This window comes from Neomonachus schauinslandi, chromosome 11 (assembly GCF_002201575.2).
Source record: "Neomonachus schauinslandi chromosome 11, ASM220157v2, whole genome shotgun sequence".
NCBI lineage: Eukaryota > Metazoa > Chordata > Mammalia > Carnivora > Phocidae > Neomonachus > Neomonachus schauinslandi.
The window spans coordinates 9,495,518-9,515,978 of NC_058413.1; the positions used below are offsets into that span (position 1 = coordinate 9,495,518).

General features: G+C 56.4%; 1 protein-coding gene across 1 annotated transcript in view; it reads right to left on the reverse strand.

Moving 5' to 3' along the window:
- The window catches only part of LOC110575893 (inner centromere protein), a 20,946-nt gene extending 3,400 nt beyond the window's left edge, over positions 1-17,546 (reverse strand). The window contains exons 1-16 of the mRNA XM_021684917.2: positions 17,406-17,546; positions 16,898-17,011; positions 15,172-15,971; positions 9,956-10,007; positions 9,387-9,441; positions 9,200-9,302; positions 7,995-8,046; positions 7,440-7,557; positions 7,234-7,368; positions 6,692-6,703; positions 2,444-2,553; positions 2,249-2,369; positions 1,945-2,067; positions 1,032-1,153; positions 774-858; positions 537-629 (exon numbers count right to left, since the gene is read on the reverse strand). Coding sequence (XP_021540592.1) covers positions 537-629; positions 774-858; positions 1,032-1,153; positions 1,945-2,067; positions 2,249-2,369; positions 2,444-2,553; positions 6,692-6,703; positions 7,234-7,368; positions 7,440-7,557; positions 7,995-8,046; positions 9,200-9,302; positions 9,387-9,441; positions 9,956-10,007; positions 15,172-15,971; positions 16,898-17,011; positions 17,406-17,545 — 2,235 coding nt within the window. The 5' untranslated portion in view covers position 17,546. The remainder of the gene's footprint in view (positions 1-536; positions 630-773; positions 859-1,031; positions 1,154-1,944; positions 2,068-2,248; positions 2,370-2,443; positions 2,554-6,691; positions 6,704-7,233; positions 7,369-7,439; positions 7,558-7,994; positions 8,047-9,199; positions 9,303-9,386; positions 9,442-9,955; positions 10,008-15,171; positions 15,972-16,897; positions 17,012-17,405) is intronic.
- Positions 17,547-20,461: the final 2,915 nt, after the last annotated feature.

The window sequence follows — 20,461 nt, forward strand, 5'->3', positions numbered from 1 at the left end:
GTGTGCGTGTGAGTGTGATAGAGTGAGTGTTTGCGAGTGTGTGCATGTGAGTGTGATAGAATGAGTGTGTGCGAGTGAGTGTGATAGAATGAGTGTGTGCGTGAGAATGAGTGTATATGTGTGCGAGTGTATGAGTATGTGTACGAGTGTGCGTGCGAGAGTGAGAGAATGAGTGTGTGTATGTGTGTGAGTGTGTGCGTGTGAGAGAATGAGTGTATACGTGTGCGAGAGTGTGTGCGTGTGTAGAGGTTTATGTGTGCAAACTATAGAAAGACACCAGACTTGGAGTTTTCCTGTAAGGGTGCCCTTCTTTCACTTTATACTCTTTAAAAAAGTTTAGTTTCTTCTTCTTGTTCTTCTTTTTTAACAACAAATTCTACTTTTAAGAGTAAGAAAACATACATACGCAAAATGGTAAAAACAGTTGGGCCCACCGCATCCTTCCTATTTCCTGTGGTGCTAGGACGGGGTCGCACCTCCAGCTCCCGGGAAGGGACGAACCAGAGCCGGGGGACGAGGTGGGGGGCGGGGCTCACCTGCGAGTCCGGGGTCGCAGTCAGGCCTTTGCTGGTGGCCGCCACCTCCCTGGCTCTCCTCTGCTGCTCCTCGGCCAGGCGCTGCTGCTCCTCCTGGGAGCCCCCGGCGGGGCGTTAGAGACCGTGGGGGTGGCCCCCCCCCGCCCCCCCCCCCGGCTCGGGCCACTCCCAGCAGCAAGGCAGCGAGGCAGCGCCGCGCCCGCAGCCCCCAGGGGAGCCCCGGCCCCCTCCCTTTACCTTCTTCTTCTTCTCCTCCAGGTCCCTCTGCAGCCGCTCCTTGTGTAGCCGCAGGGCCTTCTCCCGCTCCCTCTCCTGCAGCTCCCTGGGGACCCGGCAAGGGCCTGTCAGGGCAGGAAGCCGCGCCCCGGCCCAGTCCCCGACCAGAGAAGAGCCCGTCCTTCCCACACCCGCAGGTGAGGTGGGGGAGCCGCCTCCCTTCCCCAGGGCCCCAGGGAAGCGGCGGCAGGACGCCAGGACGCCACGCTGGCCCCTCACCTCTCAGCCCGGAGCCGCTCCTGCTCCTCCTCCTTCTTCTTCTGCAGCAGCTCTTGGTGCCGCCGCTCTTCCTCCTCCTGGTGAACAGACAGCAAGGTCGGGGGCCTCCGGCCAGCATTGGGCTGGCAACGTGAGAGGCGGAGGTCCGGGAAGGAGCGAGGACAGCCTGGCCCGACAGCCGGCTCCCCTCCCAGCGGGGACACCCCTGGCAAAGCTCCACGAGAATCACCACGGACAGCTGCTTTTCATTCAGCAGCAGAGCCAGGACTTAAGGGTTGACGCTGGAGCCAGACTCTCCGGCTGTGTGACCCCGGCCCAGTGGCTTAAGCTCTCTGGCCCCGGTTTCCTCACTGATAAAGCGGGAACAACAGGAATACCTACAACCTCACAAAGCTGCGGAGTTCACACAGCGGACATACTGCGAGCAGCGTCGGGCGCTGGCAAATACTAACTAAACTTCAGTTACTGGGATTTATAACCCCCTAGTGACAGATCTGTGTTCCCTACTGTCCTAAGCCTGACAGTTCCCAGGAAGAAGCAAACCCCTACTCTTTGAGGCAAAACGTTCAGTCCTCACACCAACCCTATCAAGCAGATACCACTGGTACCTGAAGGAACGGATGCCCAGCCAGGTCGGGTGACCCGCTCAGGGTCACACAGCTGCCAAGCGGCAGAGCTGAGACTGGAAGTCAGGCTCCGGAGTCTATACTCTTAACCCTCGAACCGTCACCTCCACAGGACACGGGAGGCCAGTCACTGTCACCGTCCACGTCTCCAAGGCATTTGTTCAACCTCTTCCGGGCTTGAAGCCACAAGAGCCACCAAGACCGACCCAACAGAGTGGGGTGTGTGCAGTGGCACAGCCCAGCCTTCCCCACCCTTCCCGAGGCCCGAGGCCCACCTGTCCTCGTACCTGTTGGAGCCGCCTGAGCCGCCGGGCCTCCTCTTCCTGCTTCCGGCGCGCCTCCACCTCCTCCATCTTCCTGGCTGCTGCCTTTTTCTTGGCTTTCTCCTCAGCCAGCCGCTCCTCCTTGGCCTGCAGAGCACACCCCTCCTCACTCAGCCCTGCAGAATGGCCCAGAACTCTGCACCCCCTGCCCCTGCAAACCCGGCTCGTTCCCCATGGCCCAGGGGAGAGGTGCCCAGAAGCCATGGGCCCCCGAGTCTGACCTGCTTGGGGCCCACCAGGGAACAGCCCACCAGCCCGAGGCTCGCACCTTCTCAGTCTTCTCGTCGATCTGAGCAAACTTCTGCTCGATCTGCTTCTTCTTCTCCTCCTTCATCTGCTCCACCCGCTCCCGGGCCTGCAGCACCTTGCGGAGGCGCTCCTCACGCTTCCTGCGGACACAGGGCAGTCATGGGGAGCCGAGCCGAGGCCGGGCTGGGCCGGGGCCAGGAGCCAGAGCACTTACAGCTTCACCTCCTCCAGCCGCCGCCGCTTGTCTTCCTCTACCTTCTGCCTGCGGAGCAGCTCGGCCTCCTCCTTCCGCCGCAGGTTCTCTAGGCGCTGCCGCTCCTTCTCCTGGGGCGGGGGGGGCGGGGCGGGGGGGGGTTGGGGGGTGTGAGCAAGGCCCTGGTGCAGCGGTGGGGGGAAGCCCCCGGGCCCCGGCCAGACTGCTTGAGAGGCAGAGCCACCCCCAAACATGCCTCCCTCCCCAGATTGAGGCCTGGGGGTCGGGGACCGTAAGGCCTCCCAAGTGCCTTTGACTGAACCCTGCCAAGTCACAGCAGCACAAAAATCAGGCTCAAAATTGGATAAATGTTCTGATTAGAACTATGTTAAAGCGCACTTGGGAAGAGATGGAAGAATGAGACCGGGAAGGGAGAGACAGCTGTAGAAGTTGGGGTTAATGCTCTACAAAGGGGGTGGTGGGTACATAGGTGTTCATCTATTAGTACCATGCTCTGTTTATACTATGTGTACACACACACACACACTCTTTTGTGTTTCTCAATATTTTTTTAAAAAATGAAATATGGCCAAGTGCTAACACAGATTACCACAAGCTGGGGAGATGTATTAAGGATGGCATATTTTCCAAACTCCCTGTGATACAGGTACATGACAATTTTTACAACTTTTTTAAAGTACTAGTTGGTTGTTCAGCAGATCAATGCTGGGCCCCTCCTCCTCCGCATGCCCAGAAGGCCCCAGAGGCACAGCAGTGGACAACCAGAGGGCATAGGTGGGGGCTCCGAGCCCTCCCTGGCCAAGGACAAGACTGGTACTTGCCCCCTGATGGCTAAGGGCATGGACCAGAGCTGCCCCCTCTATCCCCCTCTCCTGGCTCCCATCAGACTCTCACCTCTGGGCTCGGCCACCCATAGGCCCCTCTCCCTGCATGAGTGACTATCCATTTCCCCTTGGCCTCTGACCTTGACTGCAGATTTCCCACCTAGAAATCTGGCCCCAAGGTAATATAACCCTAAAGATGCAGAGAAGGGTTTCTCCTGGTTGAGGGTAGACACACTCCACGCAGCCTCTCCCACTGAATGTGCCTATAAAACCCGACTGCACGGAGCAGCTATGTGAGGCCTATGTGAGCAGGCAGAGGGGGAAGATCACGCTTTGAAGCATCACTGAACTGCAGGAAGTTTACCATTATTTTTCCTCTAGTCTAAACTCAATGAGGTCTGAAACCCCAAAGGGACCTGTGGGGTGCACACAGAATCTGCAAAAGGCCCTCTCGTTCTGACTCAGGGAGTGGAAAGGGGACGTCTAATGCTCAGAGTATGCAGAAACCCCGATTCTGGTTTGTCCTTTTCTTCCTCCTCTCATGCCCCAGGCCACAAGGAACCCTGTGGCAGTGGGGACAGCGGCAGTTACAGGAACGTGCAGAGTCAAAACTCTGAGGGGGGAGAAGCTTCCCCTCCACACAGCAGAGCTGTGATCCCAGAAGGCTGTGACAAGGCTTTTGGTCTTCTCTGTGTACCCCACACCAGGTGACCCTGGATGCGGCCATGGAAGCACACAGCAGAGCAGGGTAACTAAAGCCCCAGCTTCCTGGCTGGAGGACGGAGAGGGGGAACCCCAGAGAAGGGAAATGTACAGGATGGAGGGAGAAAACAACACCGTAAGGTTGTCTGTGAATGCCAAGGTGCAGCGCGGGCTGCAGATGCACAGATCTGACCCTAAATATTACACCACAAACTTCGGAGAATTAAACTCACAGACCACCTGCCAGATCCTATCCTGCCCACCGACCAGCACACCCAGGACAGATCCAAAGAGCACAGCAGAGGCTTTGAAATCTGAACATCGGAACCACACCCCACAGAAGGCGGGGGGGTACCTGCAGCCTGAACCAAACCCAGTGGGTCGCTGGCAGAGCAAAATACCAACATTCTCTGTAAGATTTAAACACGCAGCCCCCTAACGTGATATTCAAAATGGCCAGGATATAATCCACAGTTCCTGAGCACACAAAGAACCAGGAAAATCTCAGCTCCCAGGTGAAGGCAATCAGCAGCCACCAACACCAAGATGACAGACGTTAGACTTATCTGACAAAGATGTCACAGCTGTTATCATAAAAATGTTTCGACAGTAATCACATTAAGACAATTGGCAAAAAAGAAAATCTCAGCAAAGAGGAGATCTAGAAAAGAGCAAATTGGAAATTTTAGAGCTCAAAATACAGTAACAGAGATTAAAAAAATTCAGTGCCTAGGTCCAAGAGCAGAATGGGAAAGACTGGCAGATGTCCGTGAACATGAAGATAAGTCAATAAAATGTATCTGATCCAAACAGACAGAAAAAGCTACTGAAGAGAAATGAACAGAGTCCGAAGGACTTCCAGACACGCAGGAAGGCCCACTGCTGGCAGGGGGTCGTCACCACCCAGGATGGAGAGGAAAGAACGCAACACTGAAACAATTTCTTAGCAATAGTGTTTACTCCACGTTTGCTAAAAGGTGTAACTGCAGGTTCAAGAGGGTCACCCAAGCAGAAGTCGACTCCCACCCCCTGCTCTTCAGTGAGGAAAGCACCTGGGAGGCAAAGCTCCCGTGGCACCTGGAGCGCCCACCACCCTCTCTTCCTGCCCCAAGTGCCGACCAGACTCCTGCTTCCCATAGGGCTCAGCAAAACCGGTTTTAGTCCCGGAGTTTGAGTGCTAAAATTTCCCAACCCAGGTCAGGGAAACTATCCTGAGCATTGTGAATTTTATAGAAGAAAGCAAGAGTTGTCCGAGTCATAGAATCCATGTGCGCCCTCTGCCCCCAAGCCTCCGAGGTGGGCTGGGTTGTCCCTGCTCCCCAGAGGCCACCATCGGGGCCAAGGCAGCAGGTGAGAAAACCAAAAGCTTGTTGGGCTCCTTCTGCCTCCAGGGGCCTCAACCGAGCAGTCTCTCTGCCTTTTACTAAAAACTACTTCATACCAAGCCCTGTGCTGGGTGCTTGGAACACAGGACTCTGGCTCATCCATTTCTATGAAGCGACCTCGATCTCCTTTTGTGGCCAAAGGAAACTCAGCCAAAGGTTAGGCAACTAGTCCAAGGCCCCGAGGTCCCTGTGACCCACTTAGGCCCCCTGTCTCCTAACCGAGAACTGGCCCACCACCCCCAGATGCCCGGTGAGGGGTCTGGGCTCCCCAGAGCTGGAAAGGGCAGCTCTCTGGACCTCTCTCTCGGTCATCCCCACGAGGCCTGTCAGGTTCCAGGCCGTCCGTGTGGGCCATGGGAGTTCTCTGTAGGAGGAGCAAGTCCAAGTCCGGCTCACTGCCGTGGGCCCAGGTGCCTAGCAGGGGCCTGGCACACAAGTAGGTGTGGAAGTCCACACAGCCTGCTTGCCTGCGCAATGGAAGGCATGCCATCGCCTCGTTCAACCAAAGGGGACCAGCCTCCTTGCAGGGCAGGCAAGTTCAGGGCCCACCTGTCTAGCTGCTGAGAAGCCCCGCCAAGCCCCAGGCCCTCAGCCAGAGGCAGAAGCCCTCCTAGTAGGAGGCCCTACAAAGCGCCAGTGGGAACAAAGGAGACCCCAGGAAGCCAAGACCCCAGGCTGAGCCGATCCCGGCTATCTGGGGCTCCTTCCTCAGGGCCCAAGGCCCGGCTCAGCTCTGAGGTACCTGAGAAGAGAACAGCTTCGGCGGCCTTCTCTTCAGAGGCCGCTGTTGACGGTTCCAGTGCTTCGCCCACAAGACCCAGCCTTCAGCCTTGGTGTCCCCCCACTGCCCCGCCCCTCACAGCAGGAGCTCCCGTCTGGACCCGCTTGAGCTCAGTGGTCTGGGGATCAGAGACAACTTCTCTGTTCTCTTCGCAGCGCCCCCCCCACAAGCCCCAGACCCTGAGTGGGAGGAGCCCAGTGCTGGGGAGCAGGGAGGGAGGTATTGTGGGGAAATTCAAGCTGTGGCCCCGTAAACAGCCGCAGGCCGCACCCCCTCTGCCTCCTCAGCCTTCAGGGAGGCTCTGAGATCAACGCTCGTCCTCCCGGGAGCAGAGGCAAGGGCAGAGAGGGCAGGCCCTGCAGGCGGAGGACGCCCGGAAGGGCTGGGCGTCTCCAGGCGGTCACCCAGCGCCTCGGGCTCCCCCACCGCCTCGGCCACACCCCTCCACTTCCCATGTTAGTGCTTCTACGGGCGCTGGTGGGTTTGCAGGAGCAGGGCTAAGCAAGTGAGTGCTAGGGGCAGCTAGGTTACCGGGGCAGGAAAAGGCTTTACTTACAACGAAGCTGCACTGTGGGGGAGAGGAGACAAGGAAAGAGCCAGGAGTTACTGCCAGGCTGGGGGACGCCCTGAAAGCAGGCCACCCTCCTGGCCATGCCAGCATCAGCTTGGGGCCCCGCAGCCTCTCATCAGCGCCCCCCCCACCACCTCCTCCCATCTTACCAGCCCCCATCCCCAGCGAGCACAGCGTCCACGTGTGTCCCTCACCCTAACTCCTCAAGGCCCCGGAGGGGGCGTGGGGAGCGTGGGGACAGACGTCACGGCAGCGGCCAGCTATGCCATTTCTACTGCTTCCCAGCTCAGCGCCCGAGGCCCAGGCGTCACACTGAGCCGGCTGAGCCTCTAAGCCGCAGTGCGGAGCCCAAGGAGCCAGGACAGTCCTCAAATGTTGAGGCAGCCCGGGGCCACAGAGGATGGAGCTGGCGCTTGACCAGGGCCAGGTCACAGCTGCCTTGGCCTAGATCCACGCTACTCCCAGCAGCCGAGGGGACAGGCAGGACGGCTCTAGCCAAGCTTGGCCAGGGGTACGGGCTCCCTCACCTTAGGGTCCACGCGCAGGGGAGTGTTGCGCTTGATGAAGGATTTCATGACACTGCTGCGGGACGCCGAGGTCGGGGTCATGAGCATCTGGTTCCTCTGCACGGTGTGCAGGAAGGTCCGGAGGGGCCGCACCACCTGTGGATGAGGACCACGGTAAGGACTCAGGCGCAGGGCAGGGCACCGAGGGAGGGCAGATGCCCACTCACCTTGCTGGCCGGACAGGGTGGGGAAGGGGTCTTGCTCCTGGGGGCTTGCAGCTCCTCATCCTCCAGCTGCTGCCCCTCGTCCAGCTCACTCACGGCCTGCCTGTAACTGTGCTTCCTCCTGCCGCAGCAGGGCGAAAGCCGCGTCACAGGGCTGAGCCCAGGGCCCGCCCTGGGGCGCCAGCCCCGCCCCATAAAAGGTCACCCTATGAACAAAAGTGGGCGCAGCACAGGGCTCCAGACTAAAAAGCACTGGTGAGGTGGGGTCTCCCTGACCACCCCTCTGCTGCCCAGAGGAAGGGAAGTGACCTGTCCTAGGTCACACAGCCAGGACGATGCAGAGGACGGGGTCTAGGATCTGGTCACCCACTCCCAGACCAGGTTTGTCTCATAGCAGTGAACCAGCTCCTTCAGTCAGCCAGAGTACTAGGGCCCACCCCTGTCGAGAGGAAGCGGAGGCCCCGACCACATGCCCACCCTCCCCGAAAAAGGACTCAGGTTCAGGCCCCTCTGGGCCCCTCACAAGAGTTGCCTGCACGGCCCTGCCCAGATGCAAACCTGACACTCTGGGGTGGCTCCCTGGGGCCATCTGCTTCGTCAGGCTTGGGCTCTGTGAAGACAGCGATTTTGGTGAGGTGGCAGGGACAGCTTGGAGGGGCCAGCCACCCCACCTCCCCTCACTCCCAGCAGCAGCCGTGGCAGGGGCAAGGCTCCCTTCCTGGCAGACCCCAGGGTGGTCAGTGGCAGAAGCCATCAGCCTCAGCACCGACTGGCCTTGAGAAATCTGGGAACATCCGGAGCCTAGCATGCTATGCCCAGCCCGTGGACCCCTCACCCCCATGCCTGGCGCCTGTGACAAGAACGGCAGGACAATGCTACTGAGGTGACCCCAACCATGGCTCGTCCACCTCTTAACACTGAGACCCAGGGGGGTGAGTACCTTTCAGGAGCAGAAGCCTATGGAAACTGCAAACTCTAACAGACCTTCACCCAGCTTTGAAACCCCACTCCTCCAGGCCTATCAGCTGGGGCCGGCATGATAGGAGGAGGGAAGGGCTCCCGTGCAGGGTCCCCACGTGGGGTGTGGGGTCAGGACATTTTGTTTCACTGCTCAGGGAAAGCACCAATCTCCCCCTCCCGTTTAACACTCTCCTCCAAAGGGACCTCGCAGCTCGCCCGTGGGCTACGGGGCTGGCGTGGCCCTTGTCCCTGACCCCCTTTGAACATGAAGCGGGGAAGCCATGTTCAAAGACCTCACAGCTATCGTGCTCTTCCCGCTGAGAAGACATGAGCCAGGCCCTGGGACGCCCCTGGCAGCCAGGGGGGTGCCAGAGCCCATAGCTCTCCTGTCTTCTTCACACAGGGAGACCCACAAAGGTGAGAAGTGAGGCGGTGGCAGAGACATAACAAGGCCAGGTGTTCACACCCCAGCGCAGAGCTCCTCCCACTGCCCCCAGGAGAGGGGCTCAAGTCTCTGACCTGGCACATTCGCAGTCAACGCCCCAACTCAGGCCCCGTGCCCTCCCCCAGCTTCACACACCGACCAGCCACGGCCATTCACATGGTGCTCGGCAGCAGCTCCAGCCCAAAGCTGGGCGATGAACCCTGCGGACCCAAAGGGGATCGACCACCCCTGGGTGTCATTTACCTCTGGCCAACAGCCCAGGATACGGGCTTCCCTCTCCCCAGACAGGAAGTCAGGCCAAGGCCACCAAGGCCAGCACGGCCCTGGTCTCTGTCCACGGCCGGGCAGAAAGACTCACCTTGCTGCCCTTCAGAGGGCGTTTCCTGGCCACCAGCCACAGGCCGCGAGCCAGGGGTGCTAATGGTGATCTTGGTGGCACTGCGGGGCACGTTCTTGGGGACCTGGGGGGAGGAACCAAGGCGCTGGGGTCTCACCCGGGACTCCCAGGCCCTTGAGACCTCCTGTCCCTGGCCCGCTCGCCTTACCTCTGGCTCAGCCGCCTCCACAGGCTCAGCCTTCTCGCTGGGCTTCTGCTCAGGGCTGAAAGCGGACCAAGAGGCATGTGGGACCCGTTCAGCCGGCCTGAGTCCTCCTCACAGGAGCCCCTCCCCCACCCATCAGACACCCTGGCCTGGGTCACAAACCCAGAGTGCCAGGCAGGCCAGGACGGCAGCCAGAGCCAGGGGCCTGATTCGGGATGTCAGCCCATTTCCCGGCTGCACCCCAACCCTGCATGCCCCGATGAGCCACTGTCTCTTGTCTCTGGTGAGGCCGGCTGTCGATTCACCGAAGGGCCAGCAGGCCCTGTGGATTTGATGACCCATGGAGCCCACACCCCAGGGTAAGCCTTAGGAGACTCACGGCCAGGCCAGGGCTGACATCTGTGTTATCTGCTGCCTGGTTAGAATGGGGTGAGGCTGCAGCAGTTGGCGGTCCCCACCAGGAGGGAAAGCTCGGGCACAGGAAATGCTTCCAGGCCTGGGGCTCACCTGCACAGAATCCATGTGCCCTGCCCAGCCCGGGAAAGGTCCCCAAGTCCTGGAACTGAACTCACCCAACTTTCTGGGGCACCTCCACATTCAGGAGCCTCTCCAGGTAACTGTGACCTGCGGGAAAAACAAACGAACGAATGATGCCTCAGAAACTGGCCAGGTGCCGCTCCAAAAGGCCCAGGTGCTGGTTGGGGCTTGGCCACTCTTCACCTGCAGCCGGACCCTCTCCACCTCAGAGACCTCCCTTCACTAGACCCAGGCCCTCTCCACCCCAGAGACCCCTCCCTTCACTGGGTGGAGAGGCCCTGAGTACATTCTCTCTGCTCCTAACACCCTCAGTAGAGCTGTTGGTTTTACATCTCCCACTACTCCCTAGCTGGCAACCCGCCCATCTGAGGGCACGTCTTGGCTCCTTCACCGGGCTGGGAGTGTCTTGGGAATGTCTAATTCCAGGCCCCCAACATGCAGCATGGGGCCCAACACAAAGCAGCTTATTCATTCAACAATTATTCTTTGAGAGCTTACTATGTACCAGGCCCTGGGGACCCAATGGTGAGCAAAACAGACAAGGCCACAATCTGGTCTATATAACCGTCAAATAATCCTGTGAAAGACATGTGGTATGTGTGACGACAGGAAAGAGCAGAGGATTTTGAAAGACTGTAAGGCGGACAGGAACTGAGCTGGTCTAGGGGCTGAAACGTGAAGGACAAGAAGGTCACAAAGGGGCAGGGTTGGCAGGGAGAAGGATGTCCAGGCCAGTGGTTCCCAGAGCATACGCTCAGACACCTGCAAGTCAAGTGCCCAAGACCCTTCCAGGTGGGATCTATGGAGTCCTGTTTCCATGGCAACACTAAAACATAATTTTCCCTTTCCGCTGTGCTGGGATTTGCCCTGAAAGTTCAAAAGCAACGCCAGGTGAGACGGCTGGAGGCCGAGGGCCAGACGGAGGTCGTGAAGCCAACTGTACGTCACGCTCAGCACAGAGATGTCCAGTTTCACTTAAGAATGTCCTCGATGAAGGAGTAAAAACTATGAATTTTACCAAATCTAAACTTAAGTACATATCTTCCAAATCCTCTGTATGGTAGGGTGGAAAGTTTGCGCAGCGCCCTCTGCTGCACACCCATGTCTCTGGAAAGCGCCCATGTTTGAGTACCCAGCTCAACTAGCCACTCTTTCTCATGGAACTATTTTTAATTGAAAAGGCAACTGGCAAACCATGGCTATTCAATCTTGGATAGCTGGCAGACATTTTCTTAAAAAATGAAGTGAGTCTGTCACTTAATATAAAACAATAAATAGTATTTGTTGCCAATAGTTAAAAAAATGAGGCCCCTGCAAAAGAGGCCAAAAACAGAATTTTGAAAAATATGTACACACTACCATGAGCTTCATAGCTTCCCAATACCTAAAGATTTTTCTGATGAGATCAGAAGACAAATGTGCTCCTTTTAAAAAAACGGATGATGAAGGGTGTCGACATTTGGAAGAGGCACATAACTCAGTAACATGGTACTTTCCAAATGATCAACGCACAAGGCTACAAAATCACACATGGCTAAAAGTTCCATTCGCAGTGACAGACAGACCAAGGTGGGATCAAGGATGGTTTCCGATTCCACACTGCACTGAGCCTCTAAGAAGCCACGCACAGATTATCTGAAGAAAAAAAAAATGAGTGTGCGCAATTATCTGGGAAGTCTTTTAAAGTACTCCTCTCTTTTCCAACTACGTATCTGTGTGAGGCCAACTTTTCTTCATATGCTTTAACCCAAACAACATAAGGCAACAGATGGAGTACAGAATCCAGCTGCCTTCCTTAGAGTCACACATTCAAAAGATCTGCAAGATGTAGAAGTGTGCCAGTCTCCTCATTACAGTTTTGTTTTGGAAAAGAGTTGTTTATTTTATTCAAAAAAAAACAAAAACAAAAAGCTAACATTAATAAGTAAGGGGCTTGGTTTTTTATATCAAAGTATTAAATAATATTCTTAATCTTTAATATCACAGGAATTAATTTGACTACAGAGAATAAAATATTAAATAAAATGAAACATTTTAAATCCCTCAGTTTTAGTTTCTAATACAGTAACTATCAATGGACAGAACCCTCATAAGCTGAAGCTCTTTGGGGCCCTCCATAATTTTTAAGACTGGAAGCAGGTGCTTCGACCGAAAGTTGAGAGCTGCTGGTCTAGGCAGAAGGAACAGCATCTGCGAAGGCCGTGAGGCAGGAAAGGGCAGGCTTTTCTGAGGTGAAGCTGAGAGGCAGCCGGGGTGAGGCCAGGCAGTGCCCATGGGCGAAGGGAAGGCGGGAAGAAGAACAAAGGGCTGGAGCAGCAAACCGTGAAGCACAGAGAGAAGAGCAGCAGGACGCTGCTTCTGGGGGTGTAGCGGGGCCTGGGGCAGAGCCCGCTTACAGTCACGGGTGGGGCCTGCTCCCACCTGCAGGGGCCAGTAGCCAGAGTGGCTCCCCTCGTCTCCCATCCCAGCTCAGTCGGTGCTCGCTGGGGGAGCAGAGGGATGAGGAGAGGCCACATGACAGCACAACTCTTCACCAGCACAAGGACTCCTCTGGAATGTTAAGGGCCATCTCCACACCATTCGGGCCTCAGGCCTGGTGTGGTGGCAGGGAGATGGCGACAGTCCTGGCAGAGGGACGGATGGGCTGTTCCCCAATGCAGAGGTGGCTGGGGGACCCCAAGGAGGAGCCTGGCCCAAAGAGCAGGCCCCTCCAAACCCCCCGAAGCAGCTTCCGCCTAACCACGTCAGAGCCCACTTGCCCGCCAACTGCTGTACCATTTCTTTGCCCAATGGCTCCCTCTGGCCAACGTGCACCAGGCCAGGAGCGCAGGGGATGAACGCCCCCCGCCCGGCAGCCCCTTGCCTCAGTGCTCCACCTGACTTCCAGGGGCCCCCCCCGAAGCACCAGGCCCCTTCACTGGCAGGCCTTCCCTGTGTCATTTCCCCACGACCCCGCTGCAGGTGTTTCCTGCACCTCCAAAATTAACAAGTTGCACTCAAATCCTGACATCAAGGCTGCTTCTGGGGAAACCCAAACTAAGACACCCTCCCCGCCCCCCCCCCCCCCACTCCAAGTTGCCTGGCCAGCCAAGCCCCAGAGCCTGGGCATCAGAAAGGCCTCCAGGAAGCCTCTCTCCCTCATTGTTCCATACCCTTGCAGCCCAATTCAGTTCAGGGTAAGCCTGGCCACACCCAGACTGAGCTTCAGGAACACAGGCCTTGGGTCTTATGGTTTAAGACTGACTGAGCTGGTACCCTACCCTAGCATTAAGATGGGGTCCACATTCAAGGCAGGTGTTACCACCATTTAACGGATGGGAAAACTAAGGTCCTGAGAAGGGTGTGCCCAAGGTCACCAAGGCTCCATGTTTTACTCTCTCCCTCCTTTCCCTCTTCCTTCCACCTCAAGGTGGACGAGCCCTGAGCTCAGAGCGAGACAGACTTGTCTGGAGTCTCTCCCCTACCCTCCCTCGGGAGCTCCAGGCTCACCTGCTCCATCAGACCCCTTCCAAGGATCAGAGTCAAGCCTGAGGTAACCATCAAGGCAAGTCAGACATATCTGAGCCATTCTGAGAATCCAAAAATGGACAGTGTGCCAGGCGCCCGGACTGCATGTCCTTAGGCCCCATGACCCGGAGCAAGTCCTGCCCAAGTCCTTCCCCAGGTGGGGAAGAGACCTGGCAAGGTGAGGTGCCTTTACCTGCTGGACTGAACCCCATTCCAGGGTTCTCCACAAAGCCTCCTCAGCAAGCAGCCCGCCATCCCAGAAAGGCTGAAACATGGGGCTCAAGACCGTTTCCCAATTTTATAGATTTGGTGGCCACCATAAGCTTCAAGTTCCTCCTCTATAAAGTAGGGGAATTCTAACAGTGTTGGTGCAAGGGCCAAATGAGAACCTAGTGTTTCATATATCTGGAAGCGCCAGGCAGAAGTTGACCCCAATGTTAAGACACATTCACTTAAAACCTGGCCCTTCTTCTCCATCAGTCCACTGCTTCGCCGTCCTCTGGCTGGACCCTGGCAGCAGCCTCTTTCCTGGTCTCCCTTGCCTCCTTCGCTCCCTTCCTTTTGGCCATTTTTCACACAGTGCCAGAGACCTTTCAACAACCATCAAGGGACCACACCCTCCGCATCAGTGGGGTCAAGCCCAAGCCCCTTGTGTGGCATATGAGCCCAAGACACCCCATTACTTGCCATGTTATTCCTCTGGGTCTTCATTCAGGCTGTTCCCTCTGTTAGGGATACCTTTCCCCACATTTTTTCCCTGGGCATCCTTCAAAACCTTCCCATCTCAGACCCCACCTCCTCCAGGCAGCCAGCCCTGATTCTTACAGCTGCCTATCCTCCTCTGTAGCTCATAACAGACAGCTGCTCCCACCAAAACAAAGGTCCGCTGAGCTGGGACCAGATGATGATAAGAATGGCTAATGTCAGAGGCACCTGAGTGGTGCAGTCGGTTAAGCCGACTCTTGGTTTCGGCTCAGGTCAGGATGTGCCCCGCGTGGGGCACATCCATACTCAGCACAGAATCTGCTGAAGACTCTCCTTCTCTCTCAGCCCCTCCCCACTGCGCACACGCTCTCTCAAATAAATAAATAAATCTTAAAATAAAAACATGGCTAACGTTAACAGGTGAGGCCCACGAAGAAGTTTCCGTAACCTGCTCAAGGTCACAGGGCCGGTAAATGGCTGAGTTCTCTGTCCCTCCAGAATGCGCCTACTGCGGTGAGCATCCCCATCTCTCCCCCTCAGTATCTCCAGACCAGCAGTTGTGCTACCAGGAGGCGGCCTACAAACGTGGTCAGTCTACGTGAGCCTCTGTGGGAAGAAAGTGGAACACGCTGGCCCTGGGTAAAAGATCTGGGTTTGAGCCTCAACATGGTCATTACTCACAGGGACACTGTGGCCAACCTCCCCGGACCTCAGTTTCCTCATTTGTAAAGTAAGAGGGTTGGACTAGATTTGCGCTCTCTAGTATGGTAGCCGCTAGTTTAAATCTAAATTAAGTAAAATGTAATAAAACTGAAAATTCAGCTCCTCAACTAGCCGCTTTCTGAGGGCTCAACAGCCACACGGGGCTGGCAGTGGCTACAGTAGGGCACAGCACCGAGAGGGAACATTCACACCGCTGCGGAAAGTTCTAGGGACAGCTCCTTGCTCGATGGCTCCCCAGAGCTCCTCTGGCTGAGGAGGAGGGCCAAGGACCCTCCACGGTGCCCTCACCTGCTGCTGAGCCCCACCCCCGACTCACAGATGATGCGGGCAGAGGCAGCCGGCTCTACAGAGGCTTTCTTGCCAATCCTTCTGCTTGACCTGCGGACAGGCTTCTCCTGTTTGGCCACCAGGGAGTACTTCTGGGCCAGCGAGGGCTGGTGGCCAGGGGAGGACGGCGCAATCAGGCTGCGCCGCACTGACTGCGGGTCCACGCGGGTACCCGTGGGCGTGGAGCAGTTATCCGGCAGGATGGGAGCCAGCACCCGCTCCTGCCATGGGGAGGCCGGAGAGCCCGACAGGTCCTGCGGGCCTGGGGAAGCCTGCGCGATCCTGAGCTTGGAGGCCGACCGGCTTGCTCCGACCCCTTGGCTCTTGGGGTCCTGGGGTGTGGCCATCAGGGAGCTCACGGTAACAGATTCCAGTCTCCCAGCCTCTGGCTTCTTGGGGGTGAATTCCTCCTCCGATATCGAGATGCTGTGGGAGGCGGGAGCTGTGGCTGGAGGGGACGGAGCCAGAGAGGGAGCCTGGACGGACTCGAGCCGGCCGAGGTGCTGCTCGGCACTCTGGCGCTCGCTGACGCTGATCTTCACCACGGGCACCAGCTGGCCCTCGGCCAGGCTGTTTTCAGGCTTCGTGGTCAGTGCTGTGGGGGACTCAGGGCTGGATGAAGGGGCAGCGAACGCCACGGTGGCCGCCGCAGCTGCGGCCGCAGCGCGGGTCATCCTCCGCAGGACAGAGCCGTTCTCCCCCACCACCGTGGCCAGCTTCTCCACCTTGTCCTTGCTGCGCAGATGCCGGGAGCTCAGCTGGCTGCTCCGGGTTTTTCTGCGGGACAACCTACCGGAGGCAACGGAGCAGAAGCTGAGACAACCCAACAAGGCAAGGGGCACCCCAAAATTGAGCAGGGGCACCAATCTTCCCAGGAGCCACTAGCTTGCATGGAGGACGAATCAGAGGGCTTGGAGGTGGAAGACCAAGGCTCTAGTCCAGGCTTGGCCAACCCCCAGCCGAGACCCCTGGCTGCTCCTCTCTGAGCCTCAGCCTCCTTACCTAGAAAGTGAGGTGACGCCAGACCTCACAGAACTGCTGGGAAGATTAAATTCATATAAGCCTCCCGCTGACTGAGATCCCACTGCGCCAAGCATCTTGCTGGAGGCTCTATTCATGCTGTCGCTTAATCCACAAGATGGCCCTGAGAGGCAGGGACCATCCTCTTCACCTTAGAGCAAACTGAGGCTCAAAGGTGGAAAATTAACCCAAGGACACCCAGCCGAGAAGGGGCAGAGCTAGGGTATGTGAGCTAGGGACTACCTGACCCCAAGACCCAGCCTCTTTCCCCCCAATACTCTGCAACCCACGGTCATTTTCATGGGCATTATCAAATGCAGCAACAGGGGGAGCCCTGGTCCATACCTCTGGTTCCTTTCACCCAAGCAGTAGGTTGGATTCTCTTTCTTCTCCCACGTCTGGAAATCCTTCCCATTCTCCAAGGCCCAGAACACACACACACGTGCACACACACACACACACAAACACAAACACACGCGCACGTACGCGACACATACACACTCTGCAGTCCATGGTCTTGGGGTCTTGGGTCATGCTTTATTTCCCTGGGGCATCTTACCCCTCAGCCCGGCCCACATGGTATCCACCACTACTCCTGCTAAGCCTCTGCTCCCCATGAACACCTGCGAATCAACGTCTCCTGGCGGGCACCAAGCCTCCACAGAGCCCATCTGCCCAGCTGACCGTCCTCCCACCTTTTCCGGATGGGGTCTCTGTTTTCATCCTGAACATGAGAAACCCGTCTCTTCTTCCGTCGGTTCTTCTGAGAAGGTGTTTTGGGCATCAGCTCAGGCTCCTTGCTGAATTCTCTGTTTGGTACAAGGAGAGTGATGTTCGGAGCTGCCCCCCCGAAACGCCAGCCCACTCCCCCGACCCAGCTGGCCCCACCCCTTTCCTGGCAGTGACAGGTCAAGCTGGGATGACCCGCACCAAGCTCTTGTAGGTCATGTGCAAGGCCCCCGCCAGGCATTCAAGGCTTCCTCCCAGAGACACAGAGCAGAGCAAGGCTACCAAGCAAGCCTCTGCAGCCCCATCCTGAGGGTCGGCTCAGCACCACCTCCCCTTCTTCCCAGTATCCTAGGGCATCCCCCAGCACAGCGGGCACTCTGGAGGAACCCCTGGCAGCCTGTCTTGCGGGTCAGGTAGGGATGTAGGCTGCTGTGCCCCCAAGGCACCTCCTGCCAACATGCTCCCCGCCTTTACCTGGTGAACATGCGCTCGGCCTCCTCCTCGATCTCTTCGAGCCACACCAAGTCTTTATTGTCCACATTGCAGATAAACTCCATGAGCTTCTGGTCACACAGCTCCAGCAGGTGAATGGGCCCTGGGGCTGTCGACCCCATGGTGGCTCTGTCTGGTGAAAGCAGACGAGGGGCCCAAGGGTTCAGGCTTAGGGGCTGGGACCTCCTCCAGGGGAAGAGCCTGCTAGGGCACAGAGCCCATGCCTAGCCACAACGGCCCAGTGCCTGAATCAGAGCCCCTTCCTGCTCACAACCACCCCCACAGGTGCAAAGTCCCAAACGCCAATCCACTAACCTCATTTTTGCAAAAAGAAGGGCCCACCCTTCTTGCTCTTCAAACACCTTCCCAATCGACCCCCCTCCCCACAGCCCACTGTCCCCTTAAGTCCACACTTCCCAGCCAATTCCGGTAGCAACAGTCCTTACAAATGGCCTTTTCTGGGGCTTAAAACGACAAGACATGGCCAACCGCTTTCCTGGATCCGCACAGGACCCCTCTCTACCTGCCCAGTCACAGGCCTGTGGGCTCTCCTCTTACTACCTGTGGGCGAGCAACGGCTAGACACACCCACCCCGAGCTACACACAAGTTGACCCCTGGCATCAGGCCAAAGAACATCAGCTCCAACTGCTTCTTCAAAAGGCCAGTGAACAGACAGTTCTGCATTCCAAAGGAGTTGGTAAAGAAGTAGGGGTTCAGAGACACGCTCCTCTCCGAAGAGCCCCCTACCACCTTCTCCCTTAAACTGAAATGCCCTAGAAGTGGAGGAGAGAGCATGAGAGGCGTGGATAAGCAATGTCTTATTTTTAAGAAAATACAAAAAATACAAAACCAATGTCTCTTAATTTCTAAAATAACCCAGCAACTCAGGTATCCTCCTTAAGGCTCAGTTATAAAATCATCATCAAAGCCCCAGGCCAGGAAGAAGTGTTCATTAGGGTCACAGCAGGAGCTCAGTAAATATCCCTACAGGGGAATGAATGAGCGATGGACATCAGCCATCATAACAGACTGCGTGTCTCATGCCATCGCAGTGACCCACCACCCTGATCTACACCCCTAAAATCAAGAACCATGCAGAGCTCAGCCTCCCACCGAAGATGGAAGCTCCTGGTTGGGGGCGCCTGAGTGGCACAGTAGGTTAAGCGGCCAGCTCTTGGTTTCGGCTTGGGTCATGAGCTGAGGGTCGCAGAATCGAGCCCCACGTCAGGCTCTGCGCTCAGCTGGGAATCTGCTTGAGTTTCTCTCTCCCTCTGCCCCTCCCCCCGTGCACGCTCTCGGGCTCTTTCTCTCTCTCTCTAAAATAAATAAATCTTTAAAAAAAAAGATGGAAGCTCCTGGAAGGAGGGGCTCAGTCACTGATCCCTTGACACCTTATAGAGCTTAACACCAGGTCCTGTTGCACCTTCACAAGTCTTCCTGAGGCCTAATTTCCAGGCCTCTGTTCCTCAAGCAAGATCTGCCCTCTATCTGGAAACTTCCTATTTGTACCTGGATCTCAGCATCTCAGGAAGGACCTGACCACCACCACGACCCCATCCATCGATTTCAATTCTCTGCATGGCACTTGGGTAACTGCATATCTGTTTACTTACTGCCTGTCATTGCCCACTAAACATTTGCTCCCTCGGGGCAAGCCCTTGTCTGTCTTGCTTGCAGAGGAGAAAGCCCAGAGCCTGGCACAGTGCCTGGCATAAAGGGAATACTTATTGACTGAATTAATTCATCTGTCAGTTCTACACCTAGAAATAAACATCCTACAGGTACTTCTCCCCCAGACACACACATAGGGACACCATTCTACACAGGTTAGGGCACGCCATACACACATCCCTCCTAGATGCCAGGAGCAGCACTAATCAGGGTAGGGCCAGTTGGGCAGGACGGCAGAAGCTTTGGGCAGAGACAGCTCTGAAGCCAGCCAATCACAGCCATGGCCTCTGCTGTCCTCCCTCCCCGCAGACCCTCTGTCCCAGAGCTCAGCCCTGGCAAAGTGTGGGACCCCAGTTCCAGGCCAGGAAAGAGAAAATTGTTTAAGGAAGCCAAAACCAAAACAAAAAAGCTCTTCACTGAAGAGCTATAGCAAGCAACAATTTACTATATTTTTGTGTGTGTTTTTTAAGTATTTGTTCAAAATACAGTTGGTGAGAGCTTCTTTCACGAAGTGCAAAAAAACCTGTTTATTTAGGCTTCTTCCTTGGAAAAGTTTTTGTTGTTGTTGTTTGACTATTTGTTGCTTGGCTATTTAAGAAGGGGTCACTGTAAGTTAGAACAGAGGTGACGCGGGGCGCCCGGGTGGCTCAGTTGGTTAAGCGACTGCCTTCAGCTCAGGTCATGATCCTGGAGTCCCTGGATCGAGTCCCGCATCAGGCTCCCTGCTCGGCAGGGAGTCTGCTTCTCCCTCTGGCCCTCCCCCCTCTCATGTGCTTGCTCTCTCTCATTCTCTCTCTCTCAAATAAATAAATAAAATCTTTAAAAAAAAAAAAAAGAACAGAGGTGACTCTGAGAAAGAAAGGATCAGTGTTATCACAGAGGCTCCGGGAAAGACCAGCAAAAAAATCTCTTCTGCGGGTCTAAGAACCTATGTGCACAAACCCAGGGCACCCAACATCCCACCAAGGGAGAAGAGAGCTCACCTTCCTCTCCCAGTACCTCCCTCACACCACCCACCAGACCAGAGGCCCCACCGGCCTCCTTTGCGATGCCTGTTTTTTGAGGTGTCGGAAGTGGGGCACTTAACCGTCTACCACACCTCAGTGAAGGACGGTCGCGATCATAAATAGCTGCTCTCGCTTACTGAGGCCTGCCTCGATGCTCAGGTGGAGCATCGTTCCATTTAACACTCACCAGGATCTCAAGGATACCCGTGTGCAAATGAGGAAACCGAGGCAAAGAGAAGTCAAAGTCACCCAGCAAGTCAGGGGTGGGGCCTGGATTTAAACTGTGCTCCCAACCACAAGCTATGCCGCCGGCTCGATTTCAGTCGCTGAAAGGTGGGCGCCAAGTTTTGGTTCTGGG